Below are 17,058 nucleotides of genomic sequence, written 5' to 3'. Positions count from 1 at the left end.
CATATTCAAAAACCGATTCAGTATGTATGTTAAAGCATAAATTGCGATCACATATGTGTATATGGCTTCATAAAATTCATCATCGGTTTCCTCATCATCTATATCTTCATTTGTATCTTCACTATATATATCTTCATCCATTTCTTCGTTCTTTATGTCATGACCATGGTTATAAGTCAATATCAAAAGTAATATCAAAGTTAATACAAAGTCATATTTAAAAATAAATACAATTAAAGTTTAACCACAACATGTTCACAAAAAATAAATACTTCAACCATAATAGTTCAACCAAAATGCAACCACGATAATTCGACAAAAAAAAAATAAAACACTTCAACCAAACAAAGTACAACCAAAATAGAGACCCAAAAGTTATAGTTCAACAAACTCACGATGTTTAACATAATATTTTAAATAATAGATGATCAAAATATTAATCATCCCCTAACTTGAATTTTATCCAAGATGAGCGTTCTTCTGATGACATCTTTAAGAAAAAGTCCTTTTTTGCTTTAGTATTCAACAATTCAGCCGTCTTGAAACGCGTCATGTCATTCAAATTTGGAATATCTTTTATAACTTCCCAAATAATACCCTCGAGCTCTCTATCTCTATCTCTATCTTTTTCTCTTTTCTCCATCATGTTAGATATTTTTTCAAAATTCACAGCAATAGTCTCAATGCCAACAGAAATGTTTCTCATAACATTGTCTTGATTGTTGATCCCAACAGTGGTATAACTTCCTCCATACTCGAATCTCTTTCTCTTGTGACTGTTTTGTCTTTCTAAGGGAACCTCTGAATTTAAAGGGGGATGAGATGGTGGACTAGGTTGGCTTGGTGATGGAGGTTGATATTGTGGTTCATAGTTATCTGGAGGGACAAATGTGTCACTATTAGCATCATATGAAAATTCTTCTATCCCAACACTTCTATTTTCTGGCTCATAAGTTGTTGCATTTTCTGGCTCTAAAGTTGTTGCATCTGTATCATCTGGATCTACCGCCATGGAATTATTCTCGGTAGAAACTCCACCCCCAACAACAATCTTTAAATTCTCATAATCAATCATAGTCTTTCCTCGAAGTTTGTTGTGACTTGGGTGTGACTAAAAAAAAACCATTGTTAATATACTGCAAATATTATAAAGTACTAAAATTGTAACTATTAGATATGTTTAAAAGATTGTGAACTTAGCTCACCTTTAAGTAATCTTTCCATACTTCCTCAGGAGCGGTGAAAGTTTTTGCAATTGAGTCTCATCCAAAACCAGAGTTGTGACGCATAAGTGTTGACATCATGTTATATTGGTTCTTAAACCACTTCATCCGACTCAAATAGTGACTATAAGTTTTAGGGAACCTAGTCTTAGCATTTAGGTCAGGAAGTATTAACCGTTCTACAGTTTGTTTGCTAAGTGATCCATTAGCATCACGCATCCCCCTATTCATAGCATCCACCAAGAGATGTAACAACTCATTGGTTTCCTCCATTGTCCAAGTTACATAATCTTTGTCTTTACTTTTTCCTCTATTATTTTCTTGCGAGTCTCCCATTTGATCGCTAATATATATACATATAATAAACTAATTATTTGATAGCTGATTTTCTAATTGTCGAAAGTGTAATTACAACTATACACCGATATAATATATAATTCAATAGAAAAATCAAACCTAATAAATAACATTGTAATGAAAGGACAAGTAATAATAGTGATTTTTTGAATCAAAATAATAACAATAATATATAAAATAAAAACAATGAACCGTAAAGATTGTGTTTTTTTTTTAATCAAAATAATAACAATAATATATATATAAAAAAAAAGAACCGTAACATAAAAAGTGCATAAACATAATACTTCACATCTCTTAGACCATAGGTTGGTTTCCCTACACATAAGCGAATTTTGATTAGTGCATGTTTTCAACCAGTTAAATGACTACTGTTGCAATACTTTACTTCCTTATAGCTTGTATATGCAAATTGAGGAAAGTGTTGAGAATATGAAGTATGTCAGTGTTGGTTCATGCTTAATTTTAGGCTAGGTTGGGTGCACAAATCAGGGCTTAGTGGTTCAAGGTGGAACTTAGAATATCTATTATTGAGTTTATAGGCTGAATTGCATGTGCTGATGTTCTTCTATTTGGTCCTATTATTTTTACTGCAGACAAAGACACTGCGAATCGCAAGACGATATGGCTTGGAGACTCAATGGTTGCATCTGTATTGGAGGGTTCTTCTAGTATAATAGTAACCATTTATCAGCTCATAACAAGTACTACTAGTACAAGGTTTTTGTAAAGAAAGTACTAGAAAATCTAGAGTTCTAACGTTATCAATCATATTAATGACAGGGAATCGTTGTTAGCGGTTTGTTGACGTACATTCAACTATGGTGCACAGAGAAAAAAGGACCAGTTTTTGTCACATTGTTTAACCCTCTTAGTACCATATTTGTGGCAATAATCCTTGTTAACACTGCTAATGAGTTATTCTATTAGGGTTCACAATATCAATAATCCTTTCTCAATATATATAGTGTTTTTTTCCAATCCCTTATAAACACAATCAAAGTATAATAATAAACACAATCAATCATCATATGAAAAAATTTTGGAAAAAATCAATCAAAGTTCTAGCATCGTATGAAAAAATTCTAGCATGAACAAATTTCAGACAGATCTGTATGAAAAAATTGATCAAAGTTGTAAGAAAGAACTTGATGATGGTAGTCCTGACGGCTGGAGAAAAGTCTTGGAAAATTCTGAAAAGTCTCAAGGGTTTGAGTGGAATTGTTGGAAAAGTATTTTACGTGTAATTTGAACAAAAAAGTCTATCAAAATCCATTCCATAAAAAAAGTCATCAAAATCTATAGACTTTTGAATACCAATAAACATTTTAAAAAGTATGAGAAATCTCAATTGAATACCAACAGATTCTGTTACCTTAAAAAAAAAAATCATAATTGTCTTAATTGAATATCACAAGATTTGTTTAACTTTTATAAAAGTCTTGATTGAATACCACAAGACTTTTTAATCATAAAAAAGTCTTTTAAAATCCATTGAAATCTCATAGGAATTGAAAAAAAAGGGTTTTTTTTTTTTCTTTTTCATATAGTTATTTTTACTCATATTTCCATTTTAAATTTTATTCTCAAAAACAACTTTATTTATTTCTATTGTCTCTCAATATTTTATTACCAATTTAAGTCTATTAATAATGCAATTGGAAATCCATCAAAAGACATTTTTTCTCAAATAAAAAATAAAAGGTCTAACAAGACATGTGGTTTTGTTAATATATGTCACTGCTAATTTACTTCATCTATCAGGCATACATATAATTTTTAGATTCCTTGATGCATCTAAAAATCTACATGCATCCATTGACCTTTACTTCAATTAAATGCAACTATGACATACACTAAATGAGGCTTATTTCAATCAATTACATCTATCCTGCATCTTTCTGTATATTCCTAAACAAAACATGCATCCAATCAATGTTATATATTCATTTAATGCTACAACTTATTGCTAGAAATTATATAGACCAGAATGTTTAATTTTTACTTAAATTTTCTTATATTTATAGTTTCTACGAAAAATTTCTTAGCACATAGTTTTTGTTTCAACTCAAACCAAAATTCCTTAATTATCTTTACTTAAAACTAAATTGGAAAAAAATAGTAAAAAACAATTTTTTTTAAAGACCGCCTAATTATCTTTGCATGTAGTTTTTTTTTGTTTGAGATTGCTTGACATTGTCATCAATATGTAATTTAATCCTACTTGTTAATGCTCACATGCAATAGTCTTATCAACCTGTTGAGATTTAAGAGTGGTATGACATTGTTTTGTGCTAATTAATAAAATGTAATTATGGCCTATAGCATATTTATTGATACTAATCTTGAGAGATTAACCAATAAAAATTACTTTCTCCGACCTCATATATAAACAAAAGTATTTTTTTTAGATTCATTGGAAAATACATCTATTTAGTCTAAAATATAACCATATATTCACTGTTTTAAAAAAATAACCATATATTACCTATGAAAAAATAATAACTATAACTTATATATTTTTAGCAAGTTTATTATGATTTATACTTTCTACAATTGAATGCAGATTTTTTTTTTTATAATTTACGTATTTTATATTTTCCTAAAAGATTTTTTTTTAATACATTGCATTTCATCTCTCCAATCTTAATAAGCAATAGATGTTATAAACCATAAGACATTATATGAATATGATCAAGTAAACATTATACAAATTTGTGGGTTGCTTTATAATTAAATTTTTGTGGTTGAAAGTTGTAAATGATTGAAAGTTGTAAAGAACTAACACTTTCTATGTCAACCTCCATCTGACAAGTCTTCATGCTAGTGATAAGATTATCTAAAAAAGTGTCAAGATCATCTTCATTTTGTTGTGAAGCCTCGAGGTTAACAAAAGATGAATCACTGTTGTTAGCCATTAGATATGAGCAGGGAATCAAAGAAAGGTATATGCATGCAAGTGTTGTGGTTGACTCTTAGTTGATCTTAAGATAAGTTTATATATAATGATAGTTGGAGATAGTGATAGTGTAAACTAATTGGAAAGGGAAAAAATCATTAAGTGAGAAAATTACTTGCACAACTGTTTAATGATGTAAGATGAGGCATGGTTTAGTTGGATTTAATGCAAAAAGGACACATTGGGTGCATGCAAGAGTGGTGATGCTGCAAAAGAGGCAGAGCAGTAAATGAAACTCAAATGGAAGCATATAGTAATCATTATACGAATCTTGCAGAGATATTTTCTCTCTTACAAAGTTAGTATTGTACTTTTCCAAGAGTAAAAGGAATAAATGTGGATGTTATATAAGAAAGAGTGTATCAAATACTTTATTTTTTCAACTACCTCCCTAATATTGATGCATTGACAAAGGGGATGTATGATTCATCGGATTTATTGTTGCTCTTTTGTAGGCATAGCTATACCATAAATCTTATTTAGTAGAGAGTGTTTGTTGTACATCCAAATTACTCTAAGATTAAATGAATTTTAGGTACCATTACTTGATCATATTTGTATAATGTTTACTCGATCATATTCATATTCATATATGTCTAATGGTTTATAACATCTATTGTTTATTAAGATTGGAGAGATGGAATGCAATGTATTAAAAAAAAACTTTTAGTAAAATATAAAATACGTAAATTATAAAAAAAAATAATCTGCATTCAATTGTAGAAAGTATAAATCATAATAAACTTGCTAAAAATATATAAGTTATAGTTATTATTTTTTTCATAGGTAATATATGGTTTTTTTTTTAAACAGTGAATATATGGTTATATTTTAGACTAAATAAATTTATTTTTCAATGAAACTAAAAAAATACTTTTGCTTATATATATGAGGTCGGAGGGAGTAATTTTTATTGGTTAATCTCTCAAAATTAGTATCAATAAATATGCTAGAGGCCATAATTACATTTTATTAATTACCACAAAACAATCAATGTCATACCACTCTTAAATCTCAACAGGTTGATAAGATTATTGCATGTGAGCATTAGCAAGTAGGATTGAATTACAGATTGATGACAATGTCAAGTAATCTCAAACAAAAAAAACTACATGCAAAGATAATTAGGCGGTCTTTAAAAAAATTTGTTTTTTACTCTTTGTTTTTTTCAATTTAGTTTTAAGTAAAGATAATTAAGGAATTTTGGTTTGAGTTGAAACAAAAACTATGTGCTAAGAAATTTTTCGTAGAAACTATAAATATAATAAAATTTAAGTAAAAATTAAACATAAGAGGTCTACATAATTTCTAGCAATAAGTTGTAGCATTAAATGGATATATAACATTGATTGGATGCATGTTTTGTTTAGGAATATACGGAAAGATGCGGGATAGATGTAATTGATTGAAATAGGCTTGATTTAGTGTATGTCATAGTTGCATTTAATTGAAGTAAAGGTCAATGTATGCATGTAGATTTTTAGATGCATCAAGGAATCTAAAAATTATATGTATACCTGAAAGAGGAAGTAAATTAGCAGTGACATATATTAACAAAACCACATATCTTGTTAGACCTTTTATTTTTGGGTAAATAGAGTTTTACCCCCTGCAAAATAAGCCAATTTTGCATTACCCCCCGCAAAAAAAAAAAATTGGATTACCCCCTGCAATATGAAGATTCTCTCTTTTTACCCCCTGCTTGACAACTTGGCATAAAATCTTTATTTTTTATGAGGTGGCATGCATATGTGGCATTTATTTCATTTTTATTTTTTTAATTTGCACATGTCATTTTTATTATTAAATAAATTAAAAATTAAAAAAATAATAATAAATCCTTTTCTAATTTCCCCTTCATCCCTACCACGATAACCTTCATCATTCAACAACAACAACAACATTAACACCGCCAAGAACAACAACAACATCAACAAAATCATCAACACCACCAAGAACAATAATCCAAAAAGAACCCAATTTTTTTTCTTCCAAAAATCAATCTCGGTGACGGAGGAAGTAAACCCAGAAACATAATCATAAATTTCTTTTGTTCTTCTATTCTTCATCCCTTGCAACAACCCAATTTCTTCCTAACCCAAAAACATAATTCTTCTTCCCAATTCTTCATCCCATCAATTCAATCCCTAACCCATAAATTCAAAAACCCAGTTTCTACCTTTATAGGAAATTCGGTTCCCAGTTCTTGCATTTGTTCTTCATCAATCATTTGTTTCGACGAATTCGGCGGAGTGATTCGGCGGATTTCTAGGTTTTATTTTAGAGAAAAAGGATTCTCGGATTCTGAGTTTGTGTTTGAGAAAAAATAATTTTGGGTTTTGAGAAGAAGAATGAGAAGGAGAAAGTTTTTTTTTTTTTGAACCAGAGAAGGAGAAAGTTTTGTTTATGTTACAGAAAAAGATTATGAGTTTTTTTTTTTTTTGCTTTAGAAATAATGGATTAACATATCTTTTTGTGTTTTTTTTAATACAATCTTTTTGTGCTGTTTTAATTTTCTCTTTTTCTTTTTTTAATTATATTAAATACTCCACCATCCATTTTAATAAAACAAAAATTGACACAATAATTTTTATTTTTTTAAAAACTAATTAAGTGGAATTTTTTAAATATTTGTCACCAATTTATTTAATAATAAAAATGACATGTGCAAATTAAAAAAATAAAAATGAAATAAATGCCACATATGCATGCCACCTCATAAAAAATAAAGATTCTATGCCAAGTTGTCAAGCAGGGGGTAAAAAGAGAGAGAATCTTCATATTGCAGGGGGTAATCCCAAGTTTTTTTTTTTGCAGGGGGTAACGCAAAATTGGCTTATTTTGCAGGGGGTAAAACCTTATTTACCCTTTATTTTTTATTTGAGAAAAAATGTCTTTCGATGGATTTCCAATTGCATTATTAATAGACTTAAATTGGTAATCAAATATTGAGAGACAATAGAAATAAATAAAGTTGTTTTTGAGAATAAAATTTAAAATGGGAAAATGAGTAAATATAACCATATGAAAAAAAAAACCCTTTTTTTGCAATTCCTGTGAGATTTATGAACATTATTTAGTAATAAGAAGTAAATAAATAAAGTTGTTTTTGAGAATAAAATTTAAAATGGAAAAATGAGTAAAAATAACTATATGAAAAAAAAAACCTCTTTTTTGCAATTCCTATGAGATTTATGAACATTATTTAGTAATAAGAAGAATAAAAAAAGTAATTTGTATTATACGTTTTTGAGAGATGAATTAGAGAAAAAATGGAAATTTTTGCATGTAGTTTCATTGGTTATTTTTTAGCTATAAATTAGAATAATTAGAATTGAAGTTATGATTCATTATATTTATTGTTAATATTTTCTAGGTATGATTATATCATTAAATCCCAACATGTTGATAAGACTATCGTATGTGAGCATTAGTAAGTATGATTAAAACATAGGAAAAGAGAGGTCGCGTGAGAAGAAATCATAACAAAATTCACATGTTTTTTTTTTTTGTTGACAAATCTCAATTCAATTGAATCGAACCAAATTCACATGTTTATTTTTTATTGGTTTGGTTCAAATTTCATACAAAAAAGTTACAAAAAATTGAATCGATTTTTTTTTATTAATTCAAATTTTTTTCTTTCAAAAAATAAAACTAAACTAGCATATTGTACCCTAACCCGAACCACTTTCAATTCTTCATTTTTTATATATGATTATAAGTTTATAACTACAAATTAAATTTTAGAAAAATATATTGTGCGCAATATAAGTGCATATACTCCTCGAGAGTCGAAAGAGAAATATATAAGAGATAGAGTAGCCTAATATGATACGAAATTTTTTTTTTTTTTTTGACCAAGATAGGAAAAGAGAGATAAAATGCCATACTAAAGAGAAATAAAATGCCATACTAATTTCAAAACCATTCCTTTGACTGTGTCAAAAAAAAAAAAAAAACCATTCCTTTGACCAACCCCCACGGCAGCCACCCACCCACTCGGACTCTCTGTTCCTCCGCACGACCACCACCGCCACCGCCACCGCCACCGCCAAAGCTCATATTCTCTTTCCGCGCGATTCCTTCTTCCTCAGGTTCTCTCTCTCCCTCTCTAATTACGCAATTGCTTCTTGTTCGAATTCCTCTTCCTTATCCTAATTGAAACCAAATACATATTCAATATCTCTTTCTTTTTCAGTTAATTTCTCTATTTTGAAACCAATCTACGATTTCACTCATTTTATTTTCTCCTCAATTGATACTGTAGTGAGAAATTAGCCATTCATTGTGTTAATTACTGTTTTTTAGGGCAAACATAGTGAGAATGAGAAATTAGCTATTGAGTTTGATGAATAAATAACTAATCAAATTATACATGCTGTGTGCTTGTGATTTTGATTGGTGATTTTTGAATTTGTGAAGGAATTTGAATTTGAATCTGAAGAAAGATGGGTGAGAGGAAGGTTTTGAACAAGTATTACCCACCCGATTTCGATCCTGCCAAGCTTCCTAGAGTAAGAAGGCCGAAAAATTTACAAATTAAGGTCCGCATGATGCTTCCGATGAGCATTCGATGCAACACTTGCGGTAATTACATTTACAAAGGGACCAAGTTCAACTCAAGAAAAGAGGATGTTATCGGCGAGGTATAATTATTATCTGACAGCCTTTTTATTATGTTGAATTTCATAAAAATTATGTTTATTATCTGCATTTCAGTGTCATTTGATGTTGGTTATAGGGAAGCATCTTAAAGTGTGTGTGGTTTGTTTTTATTTCAACTATTTTCCCTCGTCCTCATATTATGTGTGTTTGGTTCTCTGGTGATAAAAATTGATTTTAGTTAAAAGTGAGTTGAATATAAAGTTATTTATGTTTTGTTACAATGATACATTCACCTAAAAGTAAGTTGAACAGTAAATTTGAGTGTGAAAATCATGTTTGACTTCAAAATCTACAAATCCTAGCTTCAAGTTAGAATTAGTTCTTGAGGCAAATCATTCCGATCGACCTCATGCAATCATGTCAAAATCAATTTTATTTTCCTGGAACCACTTTTAGCTCCCCCTATCGTGAAACCAAACATACACCAAGTGTCACATTTGAACTATTTGTTTGTCACATAATATTTGTTGTTGTAGATTACCAATGAAGTACACTCTTTCACTAATATATCCTTATTTATCGTATCTTAACGCACCTAACTACTCCATTTCTTAATAAGGCTACTTTAGTAAATGGAGCTCGTTTTTTCATAGAAAATAGTACATTTAGTTATTTTCTTAAGAGGTGTGCATAAATGGAGTGCTTTTCTGTGTTTCTTGTTGCTTTGTGTGCGATTTGGTTTTGATTATGATATTGGGTTTAAGTTTATTTTGTTTGATCTTTTTTGTGCAGACATATCTGGGAATTCAAATTTTCAGATTTTATTTTAAATGCACCCGGTGCTCGGCTGAACTTACCATGAAGACTGATCCGCAGAATTCAGATTATATTGTTGAGTCTGGTGCGACCAGAAATTTTGAACCTTGGCGTGCAGAGGATGAGGAAACTGATGAAATGAAAAAGAAGAGGGAAGCTGAAGAAATGGGAGATGCAATGAAGTCCTTAGAGAATAGAACCCTGGATTCTAAAAGAGAGATGGACATCCTTGCTGCACTGGATGAGATGAAGTCAATGAAGGTATACTTATTGCTGTAAGTGTAACAGCAATGTATTTTGCAACATGTTTGATTGGATGTGTGTGTGCGCGCGCACGCGCATAAATGATTCTCTATGGATTTATATTTATATAATTTTAATATATAGTGCATGTTGCCTAAAAAAATATGAAATTTGTATTTGGGCAATAATCTGAAGGCTGTCCATTGTACTAATTGCTGATGAGAATCTCTTTTGTTTTCCAGTCTAGGCATGCAACTGTCAGTGTTGATGAAATGCTTGCTGCCTTGCAACGTACAGCAGCAGACAAGGTATGATACTTGCTATATAATATTATTTGGTTTGTACGAAAAATTTCTGTTTTTAAGGTAGGGATTGCCATTGATTACAAAAGGGATAAATATCAGTTGAAACATTTAAAATTTGTTTGATATCTAATTGGTTGGTACTGGTAACTATGAAGCACAATTCAAACACAAGGACACTAAACACAACGATCAAGATTATCTCTTCTAACCCTACTAATTTGATGTGCCTAAATTTAAATGTGTGGGTCTGTGGGGTCGGGGTACAGGATGAACAAGGGAGTATCAAAATCTAAACTTTTGCCCTTGATGGGAACTTAGGTCCCAAACTCTAGCTCATGCCTTTAAATTGATAACCCTAAACTTTAGCATTGTAAGACTGCCAGAACAGGAACATTTTTTCTAATTGTTTCAAGTTTTGGGTTATGACATAAATCGGGCGTGTAATTCAATCATTTCAATGGCATACTTTAGTTATTTTCCCGTTTCCCCCTCTGGATAATTTGAGTAAAAGCTCTGTTATTTTATTTTCTTAGGAGAAAAGACTCGAAGAAGAAGATGAAGCACTGATTAAATCAATTTTCTCTAATGTGAGTATTTCTGTCCTATACTTCAAACTCTCCTTATTTTAACCACTTTCAATGTATGTCAGTTTATTTTCTTCTTTTTGATATTAATCTATATGGTTTGTTTTGTACTATTTTAAACAGAATTCAGAAGTTTCTATCAGCAGAATTCGTGATGAAGATATTGAAACTGAGGAGGATTTGCTTGATCTTTCAAATGGATATGGTGAAACATCAAATAATAATGCAAAGGTACATTTTCTCTAATTTCTTGTTGGCCTAATAATTTTTAGCGGCATCATCGTTCAGAACCTTGGTTCTAATCTTATTCATTCCACCCTCACAACCGTTGAAACCCAGTGTCATACCCTAAATTTTGCCCACCCTTTTTCTATCAGCTTACTCTTGGCTTGTGTCACTATCTGTCTAAGTCAAGGTCAACCTAATTGACTGAAAGTCAAAGGGTGACTGTTTTAAATTTTATCCTTTTTTTATGCATTTCATCAATTTTGTGAATTTTTTAGAAAATCCAAAAATATGTGTTAAATGTTTAGTTTTATTGTTTATAATAACTTTGTTATTTTACTAAAAACTCTTGAAAAAGAACATAAGATGAGGGTCCATTTGTTAACCCGTTAGTCTTGAACCTAATCCAACCTTTATTAAAAAAATATAAAAAAATAAACAAAAAAAATCTGAAAAGAAGCAACAACAGCAGCAGTGCACACTAATAATTTTTTTTCCCCTTCCATAAATATTTTAATAAAAAGCTACAAACATCTTTAAATTAAACATTTTTTTAACCCCAAGCTAATTAGAAGGTTCCCCTTGGGTACAACGGTGTGAGGGGTGCTAACACCTTCCCCTTGCATAATCGACTCTCGAACCCGAAAATGGTTGAGACGATCATTTTTCCATTCCTCAAGGGTTTTATCGATGTTTTCCCTTAAAATAAAACTTCGGTGGCGACTCTGTAGTTGTTTGATTGTTTCGAGTGTTAGTATGCTTGGGCATTTTTTCGCGGTGCGACAGCTGGTGACTCTTCTGGGGAACTTTGGCTTGCGAGTCAAGCCTATTATTGTTAGTTTTAGGGTTGGGTGTTCTTTGTTTGCTTGCTTTCCCTTTGTTTTTATTCTTCGTTTTTTGCTTTTACATGTATGCTATATTTTGTTTGCGTAGATATATCAATTGTGGGTTGTGTTTGTTACTCGAGGGAAGGAGGATGTTGCGTAGTATGGGCCTATGCGATGTACATCCCAATGGGTGATATACGAAGACTCCGCCTAGATCTGTTCCAAACGTTCGTCGGGAATTGGCTAGCCCATCCGCTTGACGGAATTTCGAACATGATCAATGACTTTAGGGAGCTTGTCTAGAACCTAATGACTCCACCTAAGGGAGACCCTTTGAGATTTCACCATGAATTGGCTAGCCCATTCTCGTGGGGAAGTTTTAAATGAGGTCCGTGACCTTGGTTGTTGCTCTTAAACAAACAAAAACTCTTGAGCCATCCTTGTGAGGGGTTGGGTAAAAATTATTTAGAACCATCCTATCATAAGGAGCCCTCTTATGTAGGTTATTCTATCATCATCCTAAAAAAATTGGTTATTTTGCATATGAACTTATACTTTCATGGAATTTTTAAAAAAAAAACGCTATAAAAGTTTATCTAGCATTCTGAAAATGATCTCGGAGGAAAACACTCCAGATAAGGGCACTTTTACCTGATATCAGTGTGTTTTGGGCAGTTAAGGTTAAGGGAGAAATCTCATGTCCCCTCTTCTTGCTTGCTGATGTCTACCATATTTTTCGCACGCGACATGAGAAGGAAGAGGATTAATGCTCTGTTGTATCCCTTTGCTATACTTATGGTTCACCTCCGATGTGTTCAAGAGCGTTTCATGATTAAGACAATGAATAGTCCGGAATGGTCTCAAAAAATGATCTCTATCACCGAATATTCTGTCTTGTGGTATTCTAGAAAACTCAATGTACAACAAGGTTACATCCTCCACATTGAGTTTTCTAGAACACCACAAGACAAAATGTTCGGTGAGAGACATAGTTTTTGAGACTAGTCATGTATTCATTGTCTTAATCATGATGACATACTTGAACACATGAGAGGTGAATCATCATAAGTATATCAAAGGGATACAACATAGCATTAGTCCTCTTTTCTTCTCATGTCGCGTGTGACGAGTATGGTAGACATCAGCAAGAGCGGATACGAGATCTTCTCCCTTAACCTTAATGGCAGCAGTGCCAACGAAATTATATTCTCTAGATTAGGGAAAAGAACCAAACCAAGATGAGTAAGGCCAACACATCTCCAAAGGATTCCCACTCCCGGGCATCTGCGAACTCTTTTGCTTTTTTCTCTAAGTAGCCTCTTCGGAAACCATGAACATCTCCATCTATCCTGTAATTGTAATGGAGAATTAGATCCGGCACTGGTATATTTAAATCTAGGGCCAACTCTTCAAGCTTTGCGACTTGTCCAATTCCTCTGTAAGGATCTGCTTCTTTTGGGGAGTCCAGAGTTCGCCCAAATTCTTCTAAGGTCGGGGCTAACTTAAAGTCTTGGGGAAAGTGAAACACCTTAAAGGCGGGTCATCAGCGAGCGTGCTGGTACCTCTATTTGTACCGGGGCATTCAAGAGATCAACGATCTTCCCGTCTCTGAGAACAAAATTGTTTCGAGTGATATTAGTTAACTGGTCACTGATGAAATTCAGACTTTTCATATCAGGTAACTGTGTCCTTATCTGAAGTGTTTTCATCTTGTCCGAACTCATTTTCAGAATGTTCGACAATAAACTTTTTTAGTTTTTTTTTTTTTAATTTTTAAATTCCCTCGAAGTATAAGTTCACATGCTAAGTAACCCATTTTTTAAGAAAATGCATGATATATTTAGGATGATGATTGAATAACCTACATAGGAGGGCTCCTTACGATAGGATGATTCTAAATTTTTTACCAAACCCCTCACAATGATGACTCTAGGGTTTTTATTTTTCTAAGGGCAACAACCAAGGTCACAGACCTCATTTGAAACTTACCCACGAGACTGGGCTAGCCAATCCATGGAGAAATCTCAAAGGGTCTCCCTTAGGTGGAGTCATTGGGTTCTAGACAAGGTCCCTAAAGTCATTGATCATATTCGAAATTCCGTCAAGCGGATGGGCTAGCCAATTCCCGAAAAACCATTTTTCCATTTCTCAAGGGTTTTATCAACGTTTCCCTTTAAAAATAAAACTTAAGGTGGCGAGACTGTAGTTGTGATTGCTCTTTGAACCAAGTCTGCTATCTCACATTTTTAGTCAACGATTCCGGAAGTTCTTTCATGACTTTCTTTTTCTAAACAGCTATCATTCTCTGTGAATTTGATTTCACTATATGTTGAGAACTTTTGAATGACACGCTTAATTATAATTTTCTTGTTAGGTTGAGTAAAACTCCCCGTTTTTCTTTCATAATGCTAGAAAATTAAGTAACAAGGACTTATGAAACATTCTTGTCATCTTCTGGAAACGAACAAAACATGATTGTTTGGAATTTTTATTTCTGACGTGTAAAATCCCTTTATTTTTAAAGGATGTTTATATTCTGTTTTGGTTATATTAACTGCACTCTTTTTTTTTTTGACAAATATTAACTGCACTCTTAAAACTTGATATTGGGTAGAAAATTTTGTGCACATCAGTGTTGTCAAATAGCGACTATAGTGGCCCTATAGCATTGTAGCATAACAGAATTCTACCAAACTGCTATTTTCTGCAATCCGTGATTTACAACACTGGTTCATTGCACATAAAGATATTATTAGAAATAAATAATTGAAGTTCTTATGGAATTGCAAAAATCATAATTTATTAAGAAGATGCCTAATTTTTCATTTCCTTAGGAAGTTGAAATCATATAATAGCTGTTTCAGCTTTGTGATAGAAACTGGTACCAATAATATATTAACTGAATAAACACTGAATTATTATTGAAAACTCGCAGAACATACACAAACACACGGAAAGAACAAGGCCACGGTTCTTGACCAAGTTTTGAGAGTTTGGTTCTCTCCCACCCAAATAAGTAAATAACCACTCAATAATTCCTTGATAATCAACTATGTCTTTCCCTTTGCTTATCTATTCTTACTAACAACACACAATTGACAAACATAATAAATAAAAAACATAACCGCCACATAAAGATGTAACTGCTACAAAACTGACTGTCAGCTTTCCTTTCCTTAACAAGGGGTCTAACAATTCGTTCGTATCTGTCTGCAGAGGCAAAAAATTTCCGAAGACCTTCCACGAAAAGCAACCGACACTCTGACAAAAGCTAGTTTGGATGATTCTGACAAACAAGGTATATGATATTTTTTTTACATGTTTTCAGGCAAAGCAATTAGATACATCAAACTTCATTAATGCATTATGCACACAGAATAATTAGTCACATCATCACTACTAATTGTATATTATATTGTAACTGAAGTAACATTGAGTGTAGATTAAATTGGAGTGACCATTTTCAGTTGTGTACCATATCCACTTTTATGCTTCAAATATCTTATGAAATCTCATGCCAAGTGCTAACGGTGTAGTATTTCTCAAAGAAACCGACCCATATTAACCATCTGTTTGTCTTGCCTGCGAATTAGACAAAACTAATGTTCTTAGTTTACCTAATAGTTGTAGAGTCATTTTCTTGATACTTGAGTCAGTTGAGTGATATGTAGAAGGGGGTGGATATTTGGCCACCATTTGCATATGCATTGTTTCATTTTGATTTGAGTGTACTAGTATAATATTTTATTTTCTTGGATGAGATTTGTATGATACCATCAACTTGGGAATGTAACACATGAACTGCCATCTGTTGTTTTTGCAGAAAAATCGAGCAGTAGTCGTCCAAAGCTTAATCCTTTGGTGAAGATTTCTGTTATTAAGAAACCAGGGACCTCTAATGTTAAAAGTACCGCCGAAGACAAACAAAAGGAAAACGAGGAAGATAATACAACAAATAATACTGGTGGACTAGTATCTTTGTGCCAAAACTATGGAAGTGATGATGATTAGTTGTCATAAATATTTGGAATGACTAAATACTCAACAGTTGCTTCCAATGGATTGTATATTGTGATTTAGAATATAAATTCATTTTGAAGTTCTTGCAGAATTTGCAGAATTTCCTGTTGTCATACTATTGTTTAAGACCAATGGAGAAAAGGAAGAAAATGAGCACAACTTAGAAAGCTTGTTTGGCATTTTATTTATTTATTTTTGATGTTTGATTAATCTCTTTTAGACCTCAATTTTTAATTTTGCTCAAAACTCTGAATTAAATTGAGTTTGAGCATGGAGTAACATCTTATTCAAACACAAGGATATTACTATCTCCATTTCCATTTTATAAGAAATAGTTAACTTTTTAGATTTATTAAATAACTTTTATATAGCTACTCTATAGAAAGACAGTTTTTGTTAACCGGAACATATAGATTAACATAAAACTTTATTTATTGGTATAAACTATTTTGCATAAGTTTAAAAATAAGTTAATTCAAACAGACACTTAACACATTTTACAAAACATAGCACAATAGTTTAACTTACATTTTAAAAAAGTTTTTTTTTATCATATTTTTAAATATTTATTTTAAATAAATTTTCTACCTTAATATAATGACACATCTAAACAAATTTTCTATCTCAATATTTTTAAATATTTTATTCTCGCACGAGTTTCCCAACTGCTTATATTAAAAATAGAATTATTATTAGTAGTAGACTTACTTGACACTTCAGAATTTTTTTTAATAACAAAAGTTTATATGTGCAGATAATAAAAAATAAAGACCTGTCCTCGTGAGCTTGCACTACAACAATCCTAAAAATTTGGCTCGATAACTCGGTTGATAGGGACAAACACTATATATGCAGAAGTCAGGGTTCGAACCTTGAACAGTTCGCTTATTC

The 17,058-nt window shown here is 31.6% G+C and overlaps 2 protein-coding genes across 2 annotated transcripts; one reads left to right on the top strand and one right to left on the bottom strand.

The window, feature by feature from the left end:
- Positions 1–436: 436 nt before the first annotated feature.
- On the bottom strand, positions 437–1,012 carry LOC123896416 (uncharacterized protein At2g29880-like). The gene has a single exon (XM_045946805.1). The coding sequence runs from the start codon at positions 1,010–1,012 to the stop codon at positions 437–439; it is 576 nt and encodes a 191-aa protein (XP_045802761.1).
- A 7,421-nt stretch (positions 1,013–8,433) lies between these two features.
- Positions 8,434–16,334, top strand: LOC123894895 (splicing factor YJU2-like). Its single transcript, XM_045945008.1, has 8 exons — positions 8,434–8,636; positions 8,965–9,188; positions 9,940–10,224; positions 10,449–10,514; positions 11,045–11,098; positions 11,219–11,326; positions 15,364–15,445; positions 15,971–16,334. The coding sequence occupies exons 2-8, from the start codon at positions 8,991–8,993 to the stop codon at positions 16,156–16,158; spliced, it is 981 nt and encodes a 326-aa protein (XP_045800964.1). The 5' UTR covers positions 8,434–8,636; positions 8,965–8,990; the 3' UTR covers positions 16,159–16,334.
- The last annotated feature ends 724 nt before the right edge of the window (positions 16,335–17,058 follow it).

The sequence above is a fragment of the Trifolium pratense genome, linkage group LG7, assembly GCF_020283565.1.
Source record: "Trifolium pratense cultivar HEN17-A07 linkage group LG7, ARS_RC_1.1, whole genome shotgun sequence".
Taxonomy (NCBI): Eukaryota; Viridiplantae; Streptophyta; class Magnoliopsida; order Fabales; family Fabaceae; genus Trifolium; species Trifolium pratense.
Note: the sequence above shows the minus strand (reverse complement) of the source record. Positions and strands in the feature narration are given on the sequence as shown.

Coding starts and splice junctions, on each gene's coding strand:
- LOC123896416 (XM_045946805.1), bottom strand. CDS start 1,012: ATGGCGGTAGATCCAGATGATACAGATGCAACAACTTTAGAGCCAGAA.
- LOC123894895 (XM_045945008.1), top strand. CDS start 8,991: ATGGGTGAGAGGAAGGTTTTGAACAAGTATTACCCACCCGATTTCGAT. Junction 10,225..10,448: donor ATGAGATGAAGTCAATGAAG/GTATACTTATTG, acceptor TTTGTTTTCCAG/TCTAGGCATGCAACTGTCAG. Junction 11,327..15,363: donor CATCAAATAATAATGCAAAG/GTACATTTTCTC, acceptor ATCTGTCTGCAG/AGGCAAAAAATTTCCGAAGA.